The 15,264-nt window shown below is 31.6% G+C and overlaps 1 protein-coding gene across 1 annotated transcript; it reads left to right on the forward strand.

The window, feature by feature from the left end:
- The first annotated feature begins 1,325 nt into the window (after positions 1 to 1,325).
- LOC132952958 (uncharacterized) lies at positions 1,326 to 4,859 on the forward strand. The gene is made up of 3 exons (XM_061025489.1): positions 1,326 to 1,748; positions 3,651 to 3,798; positions 4,112 to 4,859. Exons 1-3 carry the CDS (start codon positions 1,574 to 1,576, stop codon positions 4,857 to 4,859), a joined length of 1,071 nt encoding a protein of 356 aa, XP_060881472.1. The 5' UTR covers positions 1,326 to 1,573.
- Positions 4,860 to 15,264: the final 10,405 nt, after the last annotated feature.

A 15,264-nucleotide genomic window follows, 5' to 3' on the forward strand; every position in this document is an offset into this window, starting at 1 on the left:
TCATAATCCCTTAGTTGAAATCTTATGGTTGAAAACCAGCTGAGTGCTGCTGCTTTGAGACAGTCTCCCACAACTATTATTTTTTCTCCCACGTATAGTTGTTTGATTGCGAAATACTCGTCCAGGCGATGGAGGAAATCAACAGGGTGTATGTCACGGTTGTTCCCATAAAATGACGGACGGGTCATTTCGTTGATATGTCCTGGTTCTGCCCTTAGATTATTTACATATTGCTGTTCTTTATTTAAATTACTATAATTGAGTTTAATTTCATTTAACTCGTCCTCTAGTTCTGTAATTTTCGGCATATATTTTTCTTCATTGTCGGCAATTTTCTGCATATATTTTTCCTCATTGTCGGCAATTTTCTGTATGTATTTTTCCTCATTTTCAGCAATTTTCTGTAGTAATTGATTTACTAATAGTTGACTGTGTCGTTCAATTTCTCTCTTTAGTGTGTTGAATTCGTCTTTGCTGACCATTTCTTTTTTGGGTGGCATTTTAATGATGTAGATACTTAACGATGTAGGTTTTCTTCTTTATTTAAATGATGTAGGGGTCTTCTCTATCGAGTCCCGTGTTGGGCGCCAGTTGTAAGAGTGCAGAACGCAGTTTATTTTGTGTGATTGAGTGATGGTTCTTTATTCTTACGTAAATAGTCAAAACAGTTTATTTATGTTATACAGTTTTTCTTTTATTTTGACCAGTGCTCTTCGAGCTACAGATATTTTGGTATAGAATTTTAAATAGTTTTTACAATATTTTCTTTTTACATAATTTGCTCATTGAGCTACAAATATTCGATACGTTAGTTGTTTGATGAGTGGTATGACTCACGTGGGTGCCGTAGGGTTGATGGATAGACCAAAACAGCCGACTCGGTTGGTGGTGTTTGGCGGGTGTAAAGGATGCGGCTATCGGGCGTTGATTCGTCCTCGACAACACTGCTTCCTAGGTGCACGTATTAGTTGCGGCGCGGAGTGGTGGCTGTGATGACAGCACGTCCTACAGCGGCGGCAATAACAGTTGCAGGTAATTGGTTCGACGGTGGCGCGTGCGGATGACGGCGACGGTCGGCGGGCCAGCTCGACGGTGGCGCGTGCGGGTGACAGCGACGGTCGGCGGTTGCGGACAACGACCACTGCTGTTTGGAATCGGTAGCTTGAACAGTACGCTGCTAAGGCGTACCACTACCGACTCCGCACAGAGAGTGTTGTGGGGGAGCTCTCTCCAGTGCTTTAGGGCCGTGCCACACCATGCGTTTTGGCGGGTCCTGTCAAAACGCATCCGGTCGACCGGAACAACGAATCACATAAGTAGATATTGTAGATGTCACACTTGTGCGTTTTATCGGGACCTGTCGATTCCTGCCGATGACCGACCGCAACATGTTGCGGTTTGGCAGGAACCAACTCGACGGGAAGTGAAAACAAAACACGTTATATTGTATTGTGCGTGCCACACTGTGCGTTTTAGCGGCTGCGTTTCGTACTTTTTAATTTTTGTAAAATTCTTAATTTAATTAATTATTTATTTATAATATTTTAAACATTGCAAAATTTCGGCTTTTGAAATGGTTTTCAATACTGACAAATTTATTTCGTGCATTCAAAATAGTCCATCAATTTGGGAAGTAGGATCAAAAGATTACATGGATAAAAATATAAAAGAAAAAAGTTGGAACACTATTTGTGAATACTTCTATGAAAATTGGAATGAAAAATCAAATACGGAAAAACAAAACACAGGTAAGTAGGTACATACTACCTTGTACATTATTTAATTATTATAATATTGATATTTCAATAGTTAGGTATAATAATTTAATACAAATAAAAAATGTTATACTGTTTTATAAAAAAAAATATAAGTACCTACTTACAAATTATGATACATTATTATTGGTCTCTTAAAATCTCCAATTAATTAAGTAATATTAATAATAAACTAAAGTACTTTGTACTGAAAATCCACTGCTCCTGGACCCATAAAATAGTTTGCGAAGTAATCCCTTACACCAACACCTTGTGAACGAGCCCCTCCTCCGTGGGTTTCAATGTCGTCCAAACTGTTGACTTCAGAATCTTCATAATTGATGCCATCTCTCTTACGGACAAAGTTGTGTAGAATACAACAAGCTTTGACAATTTCATCAGTAAAATCTGGCTGTACTTGAATCGATGTATGTAACACACGCCATTTATTAGCAAGTACTCCAAATGCACATTCAACTGTGCGCCTTGCTCTGGATAACCTATAGTTAAATACTCTCCGCGTATCGTTAAGATTACGTCCCGGATAAGGCCTTAGTAAATTTGTGTGTAAAGCGAAAGCTTCGTCTCCAACAAACACATAAGGCTGAGGGCTACTATTCGTATTTGGTAATATAATTGGTTCTGGAATATTCAGTTTCTCGGCATATAATAGTTTACCAAATGGACACTCTTTAAAAACATTAGAATCTCCTTCACGGCCGTAAGATCCTACATCAATTGAGATAAAATTCAAATTTGCATCCACTACAGCCATCAATACTATCGAAAAGAATTTTTTGTAGTTGAAAAACAATGATCCCGAGTTGTCAGGATTTTTACATCTAATATGTTTCCCATCTATTGCTCCGAGACAATTGGGGAAATTGGTTTTTAAATAAAAAACTCTCGATATTTCCACCCATTCGTCTGTAGTTGGTGCAGGCATTTCTATTAAATGTAAATTGGTCCAAATCGCTTGACATGTTTCTCTTACTACCACTCCGATTGTACTTCTTCCAACACGAAAATCGAATTTTAGAGCGGCAAAGTACGTACCAGTTGATAAATATCTTGAAAAGATTTAAAAACAATTAAAAAATTATTATAATATTAATAATAAATATCTGGTTGAAGTATGGCTTTTGGATTTTGATAAATGTTGTATAAATGCTTATAAAAAAATCGTGCCTTTTTATAGAAAAAAAAACTAAAAAAGGTGCTCTGCCATAGGCGCAAATAGGTGAGGGGCTGGGGGGGGCTTAGCCCCCCCTAAAATTTCTATAGCCCTCTCAAAAACTAATGATTTCACTACTATAATTTAAAAACATCATAAAGTATCAAGTATAGATATGGAAAATGAAAATGTCCATAAACAGTTCAAAATAAATCAAACAATTTTGAAAATGTTATCGTGTATAGAAAATGCAAATATAAACAACCAGTGAAAATTTCATGTATCTACGGTCATTTGTTTTTAAGTTACACCAAAAACCAAAATCGATTTTCTCGAAAACAGATTTTGCGTAAAAATTCCCGTTTTTCCTTAATTTTTCTTTTGTTTTTCCCGGCGCTTTTGAAAACTACTGGGAAATTTAAAGTTTGACCTCCCCAATGCACCAACGATATTCACTTTCTGATCGAACAAGATACTGAAGTTGAAAATCGTAGCATTATTTCGACTACTTATCGTGTACACAGACACAAAAAAAATAAAAAATAAAAAAAAAAACACACATCATTGTAAAATCAATACATTCATCGTTTCACTCAGAATCTAAAAAAAATAAAAAAACACACATCATTGTTAAATCAATACATTCATCGTTTCACTCAGAATCTAAAATTTAATTTTGAAATTGTCCGTAAACAGCTCATTATTTTAATGTACTATTCTAGTCAAAGAAATGAAAACCAAATGGAGACATATACGGGACAATTATTCGAAGTATATCAACCAGGCAAAAAGTGGTGATAGTGCTCCAAAAAAAAAATATGTCTATGCTGAATCACTTTCATTTTTACAACACGTAATTAAAAAAAGAAGGTAATAATAAAATGTTTAGTATTCATAACTGTCTTAGTTAATTTCCTCATTTTAACTTTTTAACAGTATTTATAATTCAATGGCATATTTGATAAATTGCTATAAACAAATTTAGAACTTAGTGATATTGCTATAATTGATTACCATAGTTATACCACTGTTTTTATAATAAACTATTATAAAATCAATGGTTACATTTTTGATAAAAATATTCCTCAATTCTACTTATTAATTATTAGTTTTTACAAATAAAAAAATAAAAAAAATAATTATGATTAATAAAAAGTAATTGTAATTCAATCCTATATTGTAGAACAACTGGCAATTTTAATGAACTTGGGCAAGATAACAATGGAGATGAAACTGAAGAAGAAGAAGAAGAGATTAACATCACTGTGGGTGCAGATGAAATTGAAAGAAATGAGAACTCACCTCCTTCAACATTTCAAAAAAATAAAACTGGAACTTCAATCACAGAACTGAGGAGGAAAAAATGTAAGAAAAATAATGTTACACAATTTCAGCAAGAATTATTAAGTGCTCTAAATAATCCTGAAGAAGAAAATAACTCTGATCCTGATAAGGCATTTTTAGTGTCTTTATTACCAGATTACAAAAGGTTAACATATGAACAAAAAACAGATTTTCGTATAATGACCTTACAATATTTTAGACAAATTTCATTGGAAGCTAACCAATCTCAACCATTATATGATGTGCATCATAATGCAACTTATCCAAGTATCCCAAAAGAACATTATACCTCACAACTAACCTTACCTATCTTGTCCACATACGCATCATCTACATCCGATTCAACGTTAAAAGTACCACCTCAACAGGCTCAACATTCTATAGCATTCCCTCCATTACATTCTTCTGGGTCATATATACCTGCAGGCCAAAACGCATCATCTACATCAGATTCAACGTTAAAAGTACCACCTCAACAGGCTCAACATTCTATAGCATTCCCTCCATTACATTCTTCTGGGTCATATATACCTGCAGGCCAAAATAATGCCAATACAATTTCTGATTATTACAAAAATTATCAATAATATCTACTATTCCATATCTTAAGTTTTTTTTATTATTTTGCATAGGTACTAAAGTGGTTGGTTTTTTTTAAATTTTATTTGAAGTACCTACTTACTACATTACATTTATTTTAATACTAAAGTATTTGATTTTGTTACATAAAAAAGTAGGTACCCAAAGAGTATATTTTTTAATTTTATTTAATTTACCTATTAGTTTTGTTGCAAATTATGCAAAAACAATACATGGTACTGTAGCTACTAAGTATTTTCTTAAGTAATTTTATTTTATTTTATATACTAAAGTGATTATTTATCTTTTTTATTTAATTTAAAGAACTGCATTTCATGTGATTTATTTTAATACTAAAGTATTTGATTTTTTTACATAAAAAAGTACCTAAAGAGAATATTTTTTAATTTTATTTAATTTATCTATTACTTTTGTTTTAATATTTTCTGAACAGTTTTAAATTGTTAATAAGTATTGATAAAATGTTGTTTAAAAAAATCCACCTACTAAAGTATTTGATTTTTTTACATAAATAAATATCTAAAGTACCCAGTTATAGGGTACAAAACATAAAATAACTTACAAATAACAGTGGTTTTTCATAAAAAACAGAGAAAAATTGGGGGACATTTAAAATTTCCAGAAAAATGGAATTTGAGGACAATACCATATATTTTAATTTTTTTAATGATCCGAAAACTTTAGTTTTTTTGGTTTTGGACCTAATATAATTTTAATATTCTTTTAATATCAATTTTCCATATTTTTGGAGGCTCGGGGAAAAAAACTTGTTTTTTCCGAAATGTTCACGAATTTTCCAGCATATTTATCCCCACTTAATTATATTTTATTTTTACCTATTTAACAAATTTGTTACAAGTTATAACATATTATTATATCAATTTAAGTTACAACGTGTTGTTGTATAATATTATTTAATATTTATATGTAGCCGCCAAACGCATGCTTAAATTTGAACTAACTTACCTCAAAGTAATTGTAAGCCGTTCTTCAGCACAAATTGGATTACGAAATACTGTAGTGGTTTTAGTTATATGTAGACGTAGAATTTCTAATAACTCATCAAAACTCGAAATTGACATGCGATAGTATTCGAAAAATTTTTGTGGATAACGCCTTATGTTTTCAAAAAAATCTTTGAAATGTCCCGTTTTTTCTCGTTCCACATTGAGAGGATGAACCCAGTACCTCCTTTCTGATTTAATTGTATCCAATAAACCAAGTGCTTCAGCTACTGCAATGACTTTTACTTTTTTACGATTCATTCTAACAAGGTAAAAACTTATAAATTAATAAATAACAATTTACTGAAATGAACAAATTATAATAATATGCTTACTTGTGTAGAATAGTCAAATTTTGAAATTTAATACGTTTGAATAATGTAAATACGCACTTAATAAATAAATCGCACTATGTTATTTTTTGAATTATATATTTTATACTAAAGTAAGTATCACATTCAGAACTATGTTAGAGGAGTAAAGTAGTTAAAGATACTTTGGTTGGTACTTTCGATGCCACGTCCATTGCGTTATTGAAATAATTTGTCCCACGAGGCAAAAAGAAGGAACGTTTTCAAAAAGAAAAACGCATAGATGTGGCATCTACGCGACATCCTGTCAAAAAGCGTCCGGCCAAACCAGACCCGCCAAAACGCATGGTGTGGCAAGACCCTTAGGCGTGAGTAGCTTGATCAGTACGCTGCCAGGGCGTACCACTACTCACACTGTCAAGGCTGGAAGAGAGGTGTGGAGGGAAGTTACGTTAAAATGAGGGGAATGAACTATTAAACGATTGAATGAATGATTGGATGATTTGATACCGTAGGCTCTGATCTGGCCTGTATAAATGTAGTTTGGTGCTTATTGCTGCTGGTTGGTGTGTTGAATAACATTGACCACATTGTCTTAGTTTTCTGCATGATGCGTGTTAGTTCTCATGTGGGCGGCTAAGTTATATTGATGTAGTTTTAAATAATCTGGTTGATTTTTGTATTGTTGACATCAATTTGTGTTTTTCCGTGTCGGAAAGTCTTGTAGGGTGGTCCGGTCTTAGAGCGCGTGTGCTGCCGCGCGCTCTGTACGGTGTCAGTGCGTTTTTCTATTTCGACGCATTTTTGTCGTTATTCGACACATGTGTTGCTTTACGGGCAGGAGAAGTAATGGACATTATAGTAGGTCAAGTTATTAAGTACCACAACACTTTACGCGATCATTAGTGGCATTACTGATGAGTAAAATGCTGGAAAGTCACGATTAGGTCGGTTCGGTACCGTTTCATCGGACGCTGGTTATGTCCGGTAGATGGCGCGTGTTGTTTCATTTATGCTTATTAATTCTGTCTCGTTACAGTACAATGAATGTATGTACATGTATAATGAAAAATTAATAAAAATTATAAATTATTTATGTGCAAAAAATCAGTCACAAGTTGTTGTTTCTTTGTTTGAAAACTCTTCTTTTTAACTTGTGATTGAAGTTTTTTTAATAACATTTTGTCACACAGAGTTGTATCGTCTTGTTCTTCTAGATATTTAATGATCCCGTCTATATGTTTTAGAGCTGCTTCATGGCTCACTTGCTTTATTTCATTTACTTCATAGTTTTCTTCTTCTTCACCTTCACTTTAGTAGACAGAAGACTAAATAGGTATACGCGTTATAACTGATCAAATGCAATATCGTCGGCTTAATTCGCAATTATCGTAACTCCAAAATGACTACTTTTCAGGAAGAATAAAAAACATCTCATTAATTTAAAAACATTGTTAACAGATAACTGTATTTGTTAAAATGTATTATTTATTATTTTGTTGATCTTTTTGAATAATTTATATATTTATTAGAATAATTGAACTTGTGAAAGGAGTTACGACTTTTTCTAAAAAAAAACACACATTTTCAGGAGTTATGGTTTTTTCTCTTTTTATTATTTATTTGTAATAAAATAACATAATTTTTCAGAAACAAAATATAAAATAATAATTAATAGAAATATAAAATGTTATCAGCCTTGATTATAATATAAAGAATGAAATAACTGAATTTTTCAGTAACAAAATATAAAATAATAATTAATAGAAATATAAAACGTTATCAGCCTTAATTATAACATAAAGAATGAAATAACTGAATTTTTCAGTAACAAAATATAAAATAATAATTAATAGAAATATAAAACGTTATCAGCCTTGATTATAACATAAAGAATGAAATAACTGAATTTTTCAGTAACAAAATATAAGTAATAATAAAAAGAAATAAAATACATTATCAGCTTTGATTATTAGTTATTACATTAGGAATAAAATAACTTTTTAAGTATAGTATTTTTAAGTAACAAAATGGTAAATATTGTACATCTATAACAAATACATTTTTAATTAATTTAAGTAATTTATTATTATAGTATAGTTTTGAGGTACTTGCTCTGCAGTAGTGACTTTTCAATTTAGGTAATAATTCAAAAAATGTGTTTAATAATAATTTCCTATCAGAAATACTTTGGTATATTAGGGTAGTAGTGGGAGTTGATTCTAAATTGTTGTCTTCAGTATTATCTTCACCTGAAAATTCTGTTTCCGAATGGCTTTTATTAATTATTTTTTTTTATCATGTTTTCACCTATATCTAAAGTATTTAGAAACATTGTTTTGCAAACTCTTATGTTATCTAAATAATATTGTACTGATGAGTTTCTTTTTGTTGAACATAAACCTCTTTTTCTTGCTGTTGGGAGTATCTTCATATTATTTTTCAAAAATTATATTCTAGCTTCATCATTAATAATAGCCCAAAAAGATTTGAAAATAATGTTTCTTTGAGTTTCTGTAACTTCTTTACAATTAAGTATACAATTTTTTTTTGTTCGAAGGACACAATTGCAAGGACTTTTCAATGATTTAGCAGATTTGTGTACATTATATTTCCACACACCATCAATTTTTTTTTTACCAAAATATTCTTTTCCTTCCAATCTTTTAGTTTTTTGAAAATTCTTGTTCCAATCTTGTGGTTTTCCACGTTTCTTTCTTTTTTTTAAAAATGACTCAGGCAGTTCAACAGTATCTGATTCTTGCACGTTAACATTATAAGTAGTGTTTAACAAATCTTCTTCATCTTCAGTGTTATTAGTATTTAAACTTGCTTCTATATCTGAACCATAAGGTGAGGTAAAAACAATAGTGTTAACTTTATATTATACATTTATTCTTAATATTATATTATAATATAGATAATAGATAGGTACCTATGTCATAATAAGGTGCATTGATTGCATTGAATATAAATGGTTGCTCCTCTGAGTGGTTTCCTAATACAAGATTATTGTCTAGCACAACTTCATTATTATCATTAACTACCAGGTCAACTACAGTTTCAGTACCTAAAATACATTAGGTAGATATGTTACAAAAATAATAGTACTTACTTAATATTATACATTTATTCTTAATATTATATTATAATATAGATTATAGATAGGTACCTATGTCGTAATAAGGTGCATTGACTGCATTGAATATAATAGGTTGCTCCTCTGAATGGTTACCTAATACAAGATCATTGTTCAATACAACTTCAACATTATTATTAACAGCTGCAGAAGTGTCAGTATCTACAATAATATTATAGTTTTATACCCAAAAAAATACGGTGGCTATATGATTTGTTGTATGGACGCCCGAAATGTTTTACATTTTTTTTCACGTGATTTATTACTTAATTTGCGGTTTCTGCGGCAGTAATGAACGTTACATACCTGTTGCCGAGACATATAAGTCCAACGTCGAGGTAGGGGACTGACCTGCTAGACCCCAAATTAATCAAGGCGGCTATATGATTAGTTCGACCGTCCGAAATTTTATTTCTTGATTTGGCGTTTTCGACGGCAGTAAAAAACTTTTACAGCTATCCGGTTTACTAATCCACCAATATCCTTATCAATAATCCACTATCCTTATTACAATTCCACTTTTCTTATCAAAATCCAACATTCTTTTCATTAATCCAAAATCCTTAACACTTATTTTCATCAATAATCCACCATTCCTATCATTAATCCAAAATCCTTATCACTAATCCAATATCCTTATTACTTATCCACTTGACTTATCACTAATCGAGCATCCTTATCACTAATCCACCATCTTTATCATAAATCCAAAATCATTATCACTAATTTTTTTCACAGATCCTTATCACCAGACCTCTGTATCACCCATACACCGTATCGGATCGAGTTGACGACCAGACCACAAGACCACTGCAACTTCCGACATCGAAAACACTCATGACCAACACCGGCGGGGGGGGGGGGGTCTCCCCCAGTGACGCTCGGAGAGCTAGTCTAAAACTTTAAAGCAGAGACCCGTGTGGCGCTCCTTTGGTGATTTTTAGTACTAGCGTAAGAGACGGCCAATGAAAAAATTCGATGGGCGGTCCCCCAGGTCTCTGCTTTGTTATATTATATATATCAGAAGAAAAAGGTATTTTTACGAAGAACTTAGAGATAATAAGTTCGAAGATTTATAGAAAATATTATCAGAAAAATCAGAAAAAAAATGTATATTTACGAAGAACTTTGTATTTATATTTAAAGATAAAACTAATATATTTTATTGATTAGTTTATTTATTAATCTATTAATATAAATAGTTTCGTTTATGTATGAAGATATCAATTTCTTAAGTAATAAATTGCGTAAAAACGAATTAAAAAATTTCGTTGGCTATATGATTTGCATGGACGCCCGAAATTTTTTTAATTCGTTTTTACGTAATTTATTACTTATTTTTGCTTTTTTGGTGACAGTAATGAACGTTGTCCGCGATCCGACGCAGTCGGATTGCCTACCCGGATAACTGAGGTGACTGACCTGCTAAACATTTTCTTTATTAGGCCTAATCGACAGCTGGAATAGATATAGCCAATATCAGAATGTATCAACCGAAAATGTGATCCTAGCCTTACTTTATCTTTATAATACGAACGTAATACTACAACACTGGCTAAGATATTGGAGGAAAATATACATAATATCAGTCTAAAATAATGTGTAGGAAAACGGTATCTCGTTTTCGGAGGAAAATGTAACCGCCCAAAATGTATGAAAGTCAGGAGTGTGGGGGGGGGGAAGGCCTCCCACGCGTCAGTGTTAAGTAATTGCGCCCATGAAACGCAGTTTTTAAATCGTTGGATTGGGCTCATCTACTTAATTGTTCTCAATTCGAGCACTGCATTTACTTATTACCAATTTTAGAAAATTAAAATCTAGCGGGCCAGAGCATAGAAAGCAAAAATATACGTTTTAATTAGCATTTATTTTGTTTATAATGTAATAGGTAATACAAAAAGAGTTATTAAAAATAATTTAATTAAATGTAAATAGTTATTTGTTTAGTGTGAGTTTTGAGCATGTGCGGGTTCTAAGACATTGTGGCAAAATCGACTTCTATTTCGGACGAAGAAACACAAAGTAGGTGACTTAATGTTTCATCTGTAAGTCGATTTCTATGTTTTGATTTAATATGTTTCATGTTTTGAAAATGTACATTCACAAATGTAAGTATGTAGTTCCAAACATGGATAACATTTTTAATGCGAACTCTCGTAAAAGTGGATACTTTAAATTGGGTAATTTTTTCCAAAGCTTATGTCAATCTCTTTTGTAGATAATAATAATGGATCTGTTTGCAACTTACATAATTCTAATTGAAGTTCAGCATCTTGCTTTCAATTTCAGCTGCCATTGGATTATTAAACAAATTTATTTGAGGGCGCATAAGTTCGACTTCTTCAAATCGTCTTTCGAATTTTACAGTTAATTCGTCCAAGTGGGTAATGCAATGTTCAAAATTAAACTCGTCTTTAAATTCTATTTTTATGATTTTACAACACGGAAAATGTATAAGTTTTTTTTCAACCATTAAATTTTTAAAAACTACCAATTTTTTTCTGAATCTATCTAAAAATCCAATAATTTGAGAAATTGTTTGTTTTTTCCTTGAAGTTGTAAATTTAATTTATTTAAATGTTGAGAAATATCAGTTGAAAATGCCAATGAACATAAAAATTATTTATCAACCATTTGGTTTTCCAAATACGTAGTGTCAGTTTTATTATTCGTTTTAAGAAACTGAAGTATTTTTTTTCTCAAAACAAAAAAAGTTCGAGATACTTTGCACGACTTAACCAGCGTACATCCGTGTGTAATAGTAAATCACCATACTCACAATCAAGTTCCTCTTTTACGGTGGTTTAAACTACGGTTGCCTCCTCTAATGATATTAGCAGTGGCGTATTTAACGGTCGTTTAGTCGGCAAATGCCGACGAGGCCCCCTCCTTAATTGTGTACTGAGGCCCACCTAAATTATGTAATTGATTTTTTTTTAATTTCGACAAAAAAAAAAAATGGTATATTGCAAACTGGAATATAATTTACTATTGTTTTATTAATAAAATAATTTAAATATTTAGAAATTCTTCAATAGTTCAATATATACGTAAATTTAAGTTATTCAACATTCTGAATTCTACGTAGTGGATAATATTATTTATAATAATTATAATCGATGTTACAGCGTAGGTAATCAATTTTGCTGCGTCGTCGGTTTTCCCATACAATACAAATATTAGTATACTAGTTCAGTTTTCTGAAAGTAAATCTATTGAAGCTATTATTTCAAAGCAGTATTCATTATAAGTGAAAAAATGGCGTGAAATCCTTAAATTATTATTTGATGTAGTATTAACGCTTTCGGGATTAGGTTTAGCTTTCCGAGGAAATAGAGAGAATATCAACGATGCGCGTTGTGGAGTTTACTTATCGATTTTAAAATTGTTAGCAAAGCATAACCAGGTATTTGAACAACATTTGCAATCAAGCCTAAAAATAAAATATACAAGTAAAACAATCACTGAAGAAATTATACAAATATTGGCATCTGAAACTAGAAATTCAATTTTAAAAAAATGTAAAGCCGCAAAACTTTTTACTGTCATAGCCGACTCCACAACTGATATTAGCCATATAGATCAAATGGCCATTATGATAAGATTTGTAGAAATTAATAAAGAACAAAAAACTGTAATAATAACTGAGCGATTTTTATGTTTTGTACCAGTGAAAAAGGGAGATGCTAATTCTTTAAAAGACTTAATAGTCAATGTTCTTTTCAAACAGTATGAATTAAATCCGGAATACTTAGTTGGCCAAGCATATTATGATGGGGCCGCGGTAATGAGTGGCGTTCATGGAGGTCTCCAAAAAAAAAATAAATGATTACTTAAAAGAGAATTGTAATAATGAAAAAGCCTATGCTCCATATATTCATTGCCCTAGTCACCAAATAAATTTAGTTTTACAAAATGCAGCGGAAGAAAAATCCAGTACTAATGTTAAAGTGTTTTTTCCTTGTCTACAAAAAATTTATGATTATTTCGCTCATTCTCATAGACGATCGAACTTACTTTTAGAAAAATCAAAATCTGCTGAATGTTTTGAACGTGAACGTTGTATGAATGTAAATGAAGATCAAAATTTATACGAACGTGAATTAGAAGACACTAATAATATTTCATTAGTTGCTGATAGTGAAAGTGAAATAGAAAATGATGACCAGAAAAATGAAAATACATCAAAAATGACAAGTTTGAAAAAAAATATATCAAATAAAGTAAAACACCCTCTTCGTTTAAAAGGTCTGTGTAAAACAAGGTGGTCTGCTAGAGCAGGGATTCCCGAAAGGTGGTCCGCGGAACCCCGGGGTTCCGTGGAAGGGCCTCAAGGGTTCCGCGTACCGTCCAAAAATTAAACAAAACTTTCATAAAAAAGAATCACAACCGCGCCGCCGTTGTTCACACATTCGTTATGTGTTTCATTTCATGCTTCTACTAGTATTTCTAATCGCACGTGCGGTGGCCCACGATAAAAATACGCATGGATTTACCAAACTGATAAAACATCGCGGGAGTGGGGCAGCGCACGTAGCCGCTGCCAGCTCCATTCGAGTAAAGACCGCGATAAGACTGCAGAAGTTAACGTATTATACTAGTGAAAAAAGAAGTGGATTGCAGTGAGTTTAGTTTATATCGCGATTGTTTATATCTGGTATTTTTGATTTCACAGGTAATGATGTATTTGTTTATTCATAGAGATTTGTATGCACACTGTGCATAATTAAATAAGAGCGATTTATTAACATGTTATTATTTTATTTCAGTTTATAATAATGGATAGTTGGCTCAAAACGGGGCGCCTCGCAAGTGGAAAAAATGTTTTAGCATGTTCACCAGCAGAAAATAATGATAATATTTCGGAAATAGACGTTTCTAGTTTGTCAGTAAGTCCAGTAAGAAGAAATAAGAATATTATATACCTAGCGTCATAAAAGCCTTATTTATAAACCTATTATTTGTTTATTACATTTTTATTACTATATTTGTTACTATATTTGTTGATTTTGTACAAAATTATAATATATTTTCTTTATAAAATTGAAACGCCTGAGGCTTTACTTTTGCTATTGTGTTAAAGCTAAAGCTATTGTGTTACAATATGATTACTTTACTGTAAACGAATTGTCTCTTGAAATAATGTCGTTTCAGAGTTGTGGCACCATATGTCACAATCGATGACATTTTTTTGAATCCATCAGATGGTTCGATTGCGTTTTTTACTGCATTAAATTTATCACTTCCTTTGGTAGTTCCATGCAAGGATCATAATTCTTATAGCTCTTCATACACTTCAAACTGTGGATATATAACTCTAACAAATATCAAAAGTTGACTTACATCTGAAACATCTGTGCTTTCGTCCAATGCAATCGAAAAATATGCACAATCCGTCATAATAGTTTACAATGTCTTACGAATTGCACTATCAGTGTCAGCTTTACGCCGTGCCACTGTGCGTCTTGAAAGTGATATTTTTTCAAATTCACTGTAAATTATGTTTTCGTTAATTGATTTAGCCATTTTTACTGCACAGTTTTTAACAAATTCGCCATCACTCAATGATTTTTTAGATTTTGCTATTTCGTTAGAAATTATGTATGAAGCCAATTATATTTACTATATAAACTACCATCAAACACCATCGGTCAGTGACATTTTACCAACCGACACTGCTACTGCTGGTAATTAAAAAATACAAAAAGCTACAATTAAAAATACATGTTTTAAATTTTTTTTTTGTTTTACATTTGATGTGTTTAAAAAAAAATTTTTATTCATTGTCTAAAACTAAATTCACTATATAAATTCTTTAAATCCATCAAACACAAAAATTGTCTGCAGTTTATGAAGACTTTACAAATTCAAAGGGAAATGTTGAGTATACACATATTGAGTATTTAGAGGCTACAAGTATAGAAAAGGATAAACTATT

This window comes from Metopolophium dirhodum, chromosome 1 (genome assembly GCF_019925205.1).
Source record: "Metopolophium dirhodum isolate CAU chromosome 1, ASM1992520v1, whole genome shotgun sequence".
Taxonomy (NCBI): Eukaryota; Metazoa; Arthropoda; class Insecta; order Hemiptera; family Aphididae; genus Metopolophium; species Metopolophium dirhodum.

Bases quoted from the DNA above. Each gene is read 5' to 3' on its own strand.
- LOC132952958 (XM_061025489.1), top strand. From the start codon at position 1,574: ATGGTTTTCAATACTGACAAATTTATTTCGTGCATTCAAAATAGTCCA. The intron at 1,749-3,650 runs GTAAGTAGGTAC...GTACTATTCTAG, and splicing joins TACGGAAAAACAAAACACAG to TCAAAGAAATGAAAACCAAA. The intron at 3,799-4,111 runs GTAATAATAAAA...CCTATATTGTAG, and splicing joins CACGTAATTAAAAAAAGAAG to AACAACTGGCAATTTTAATG.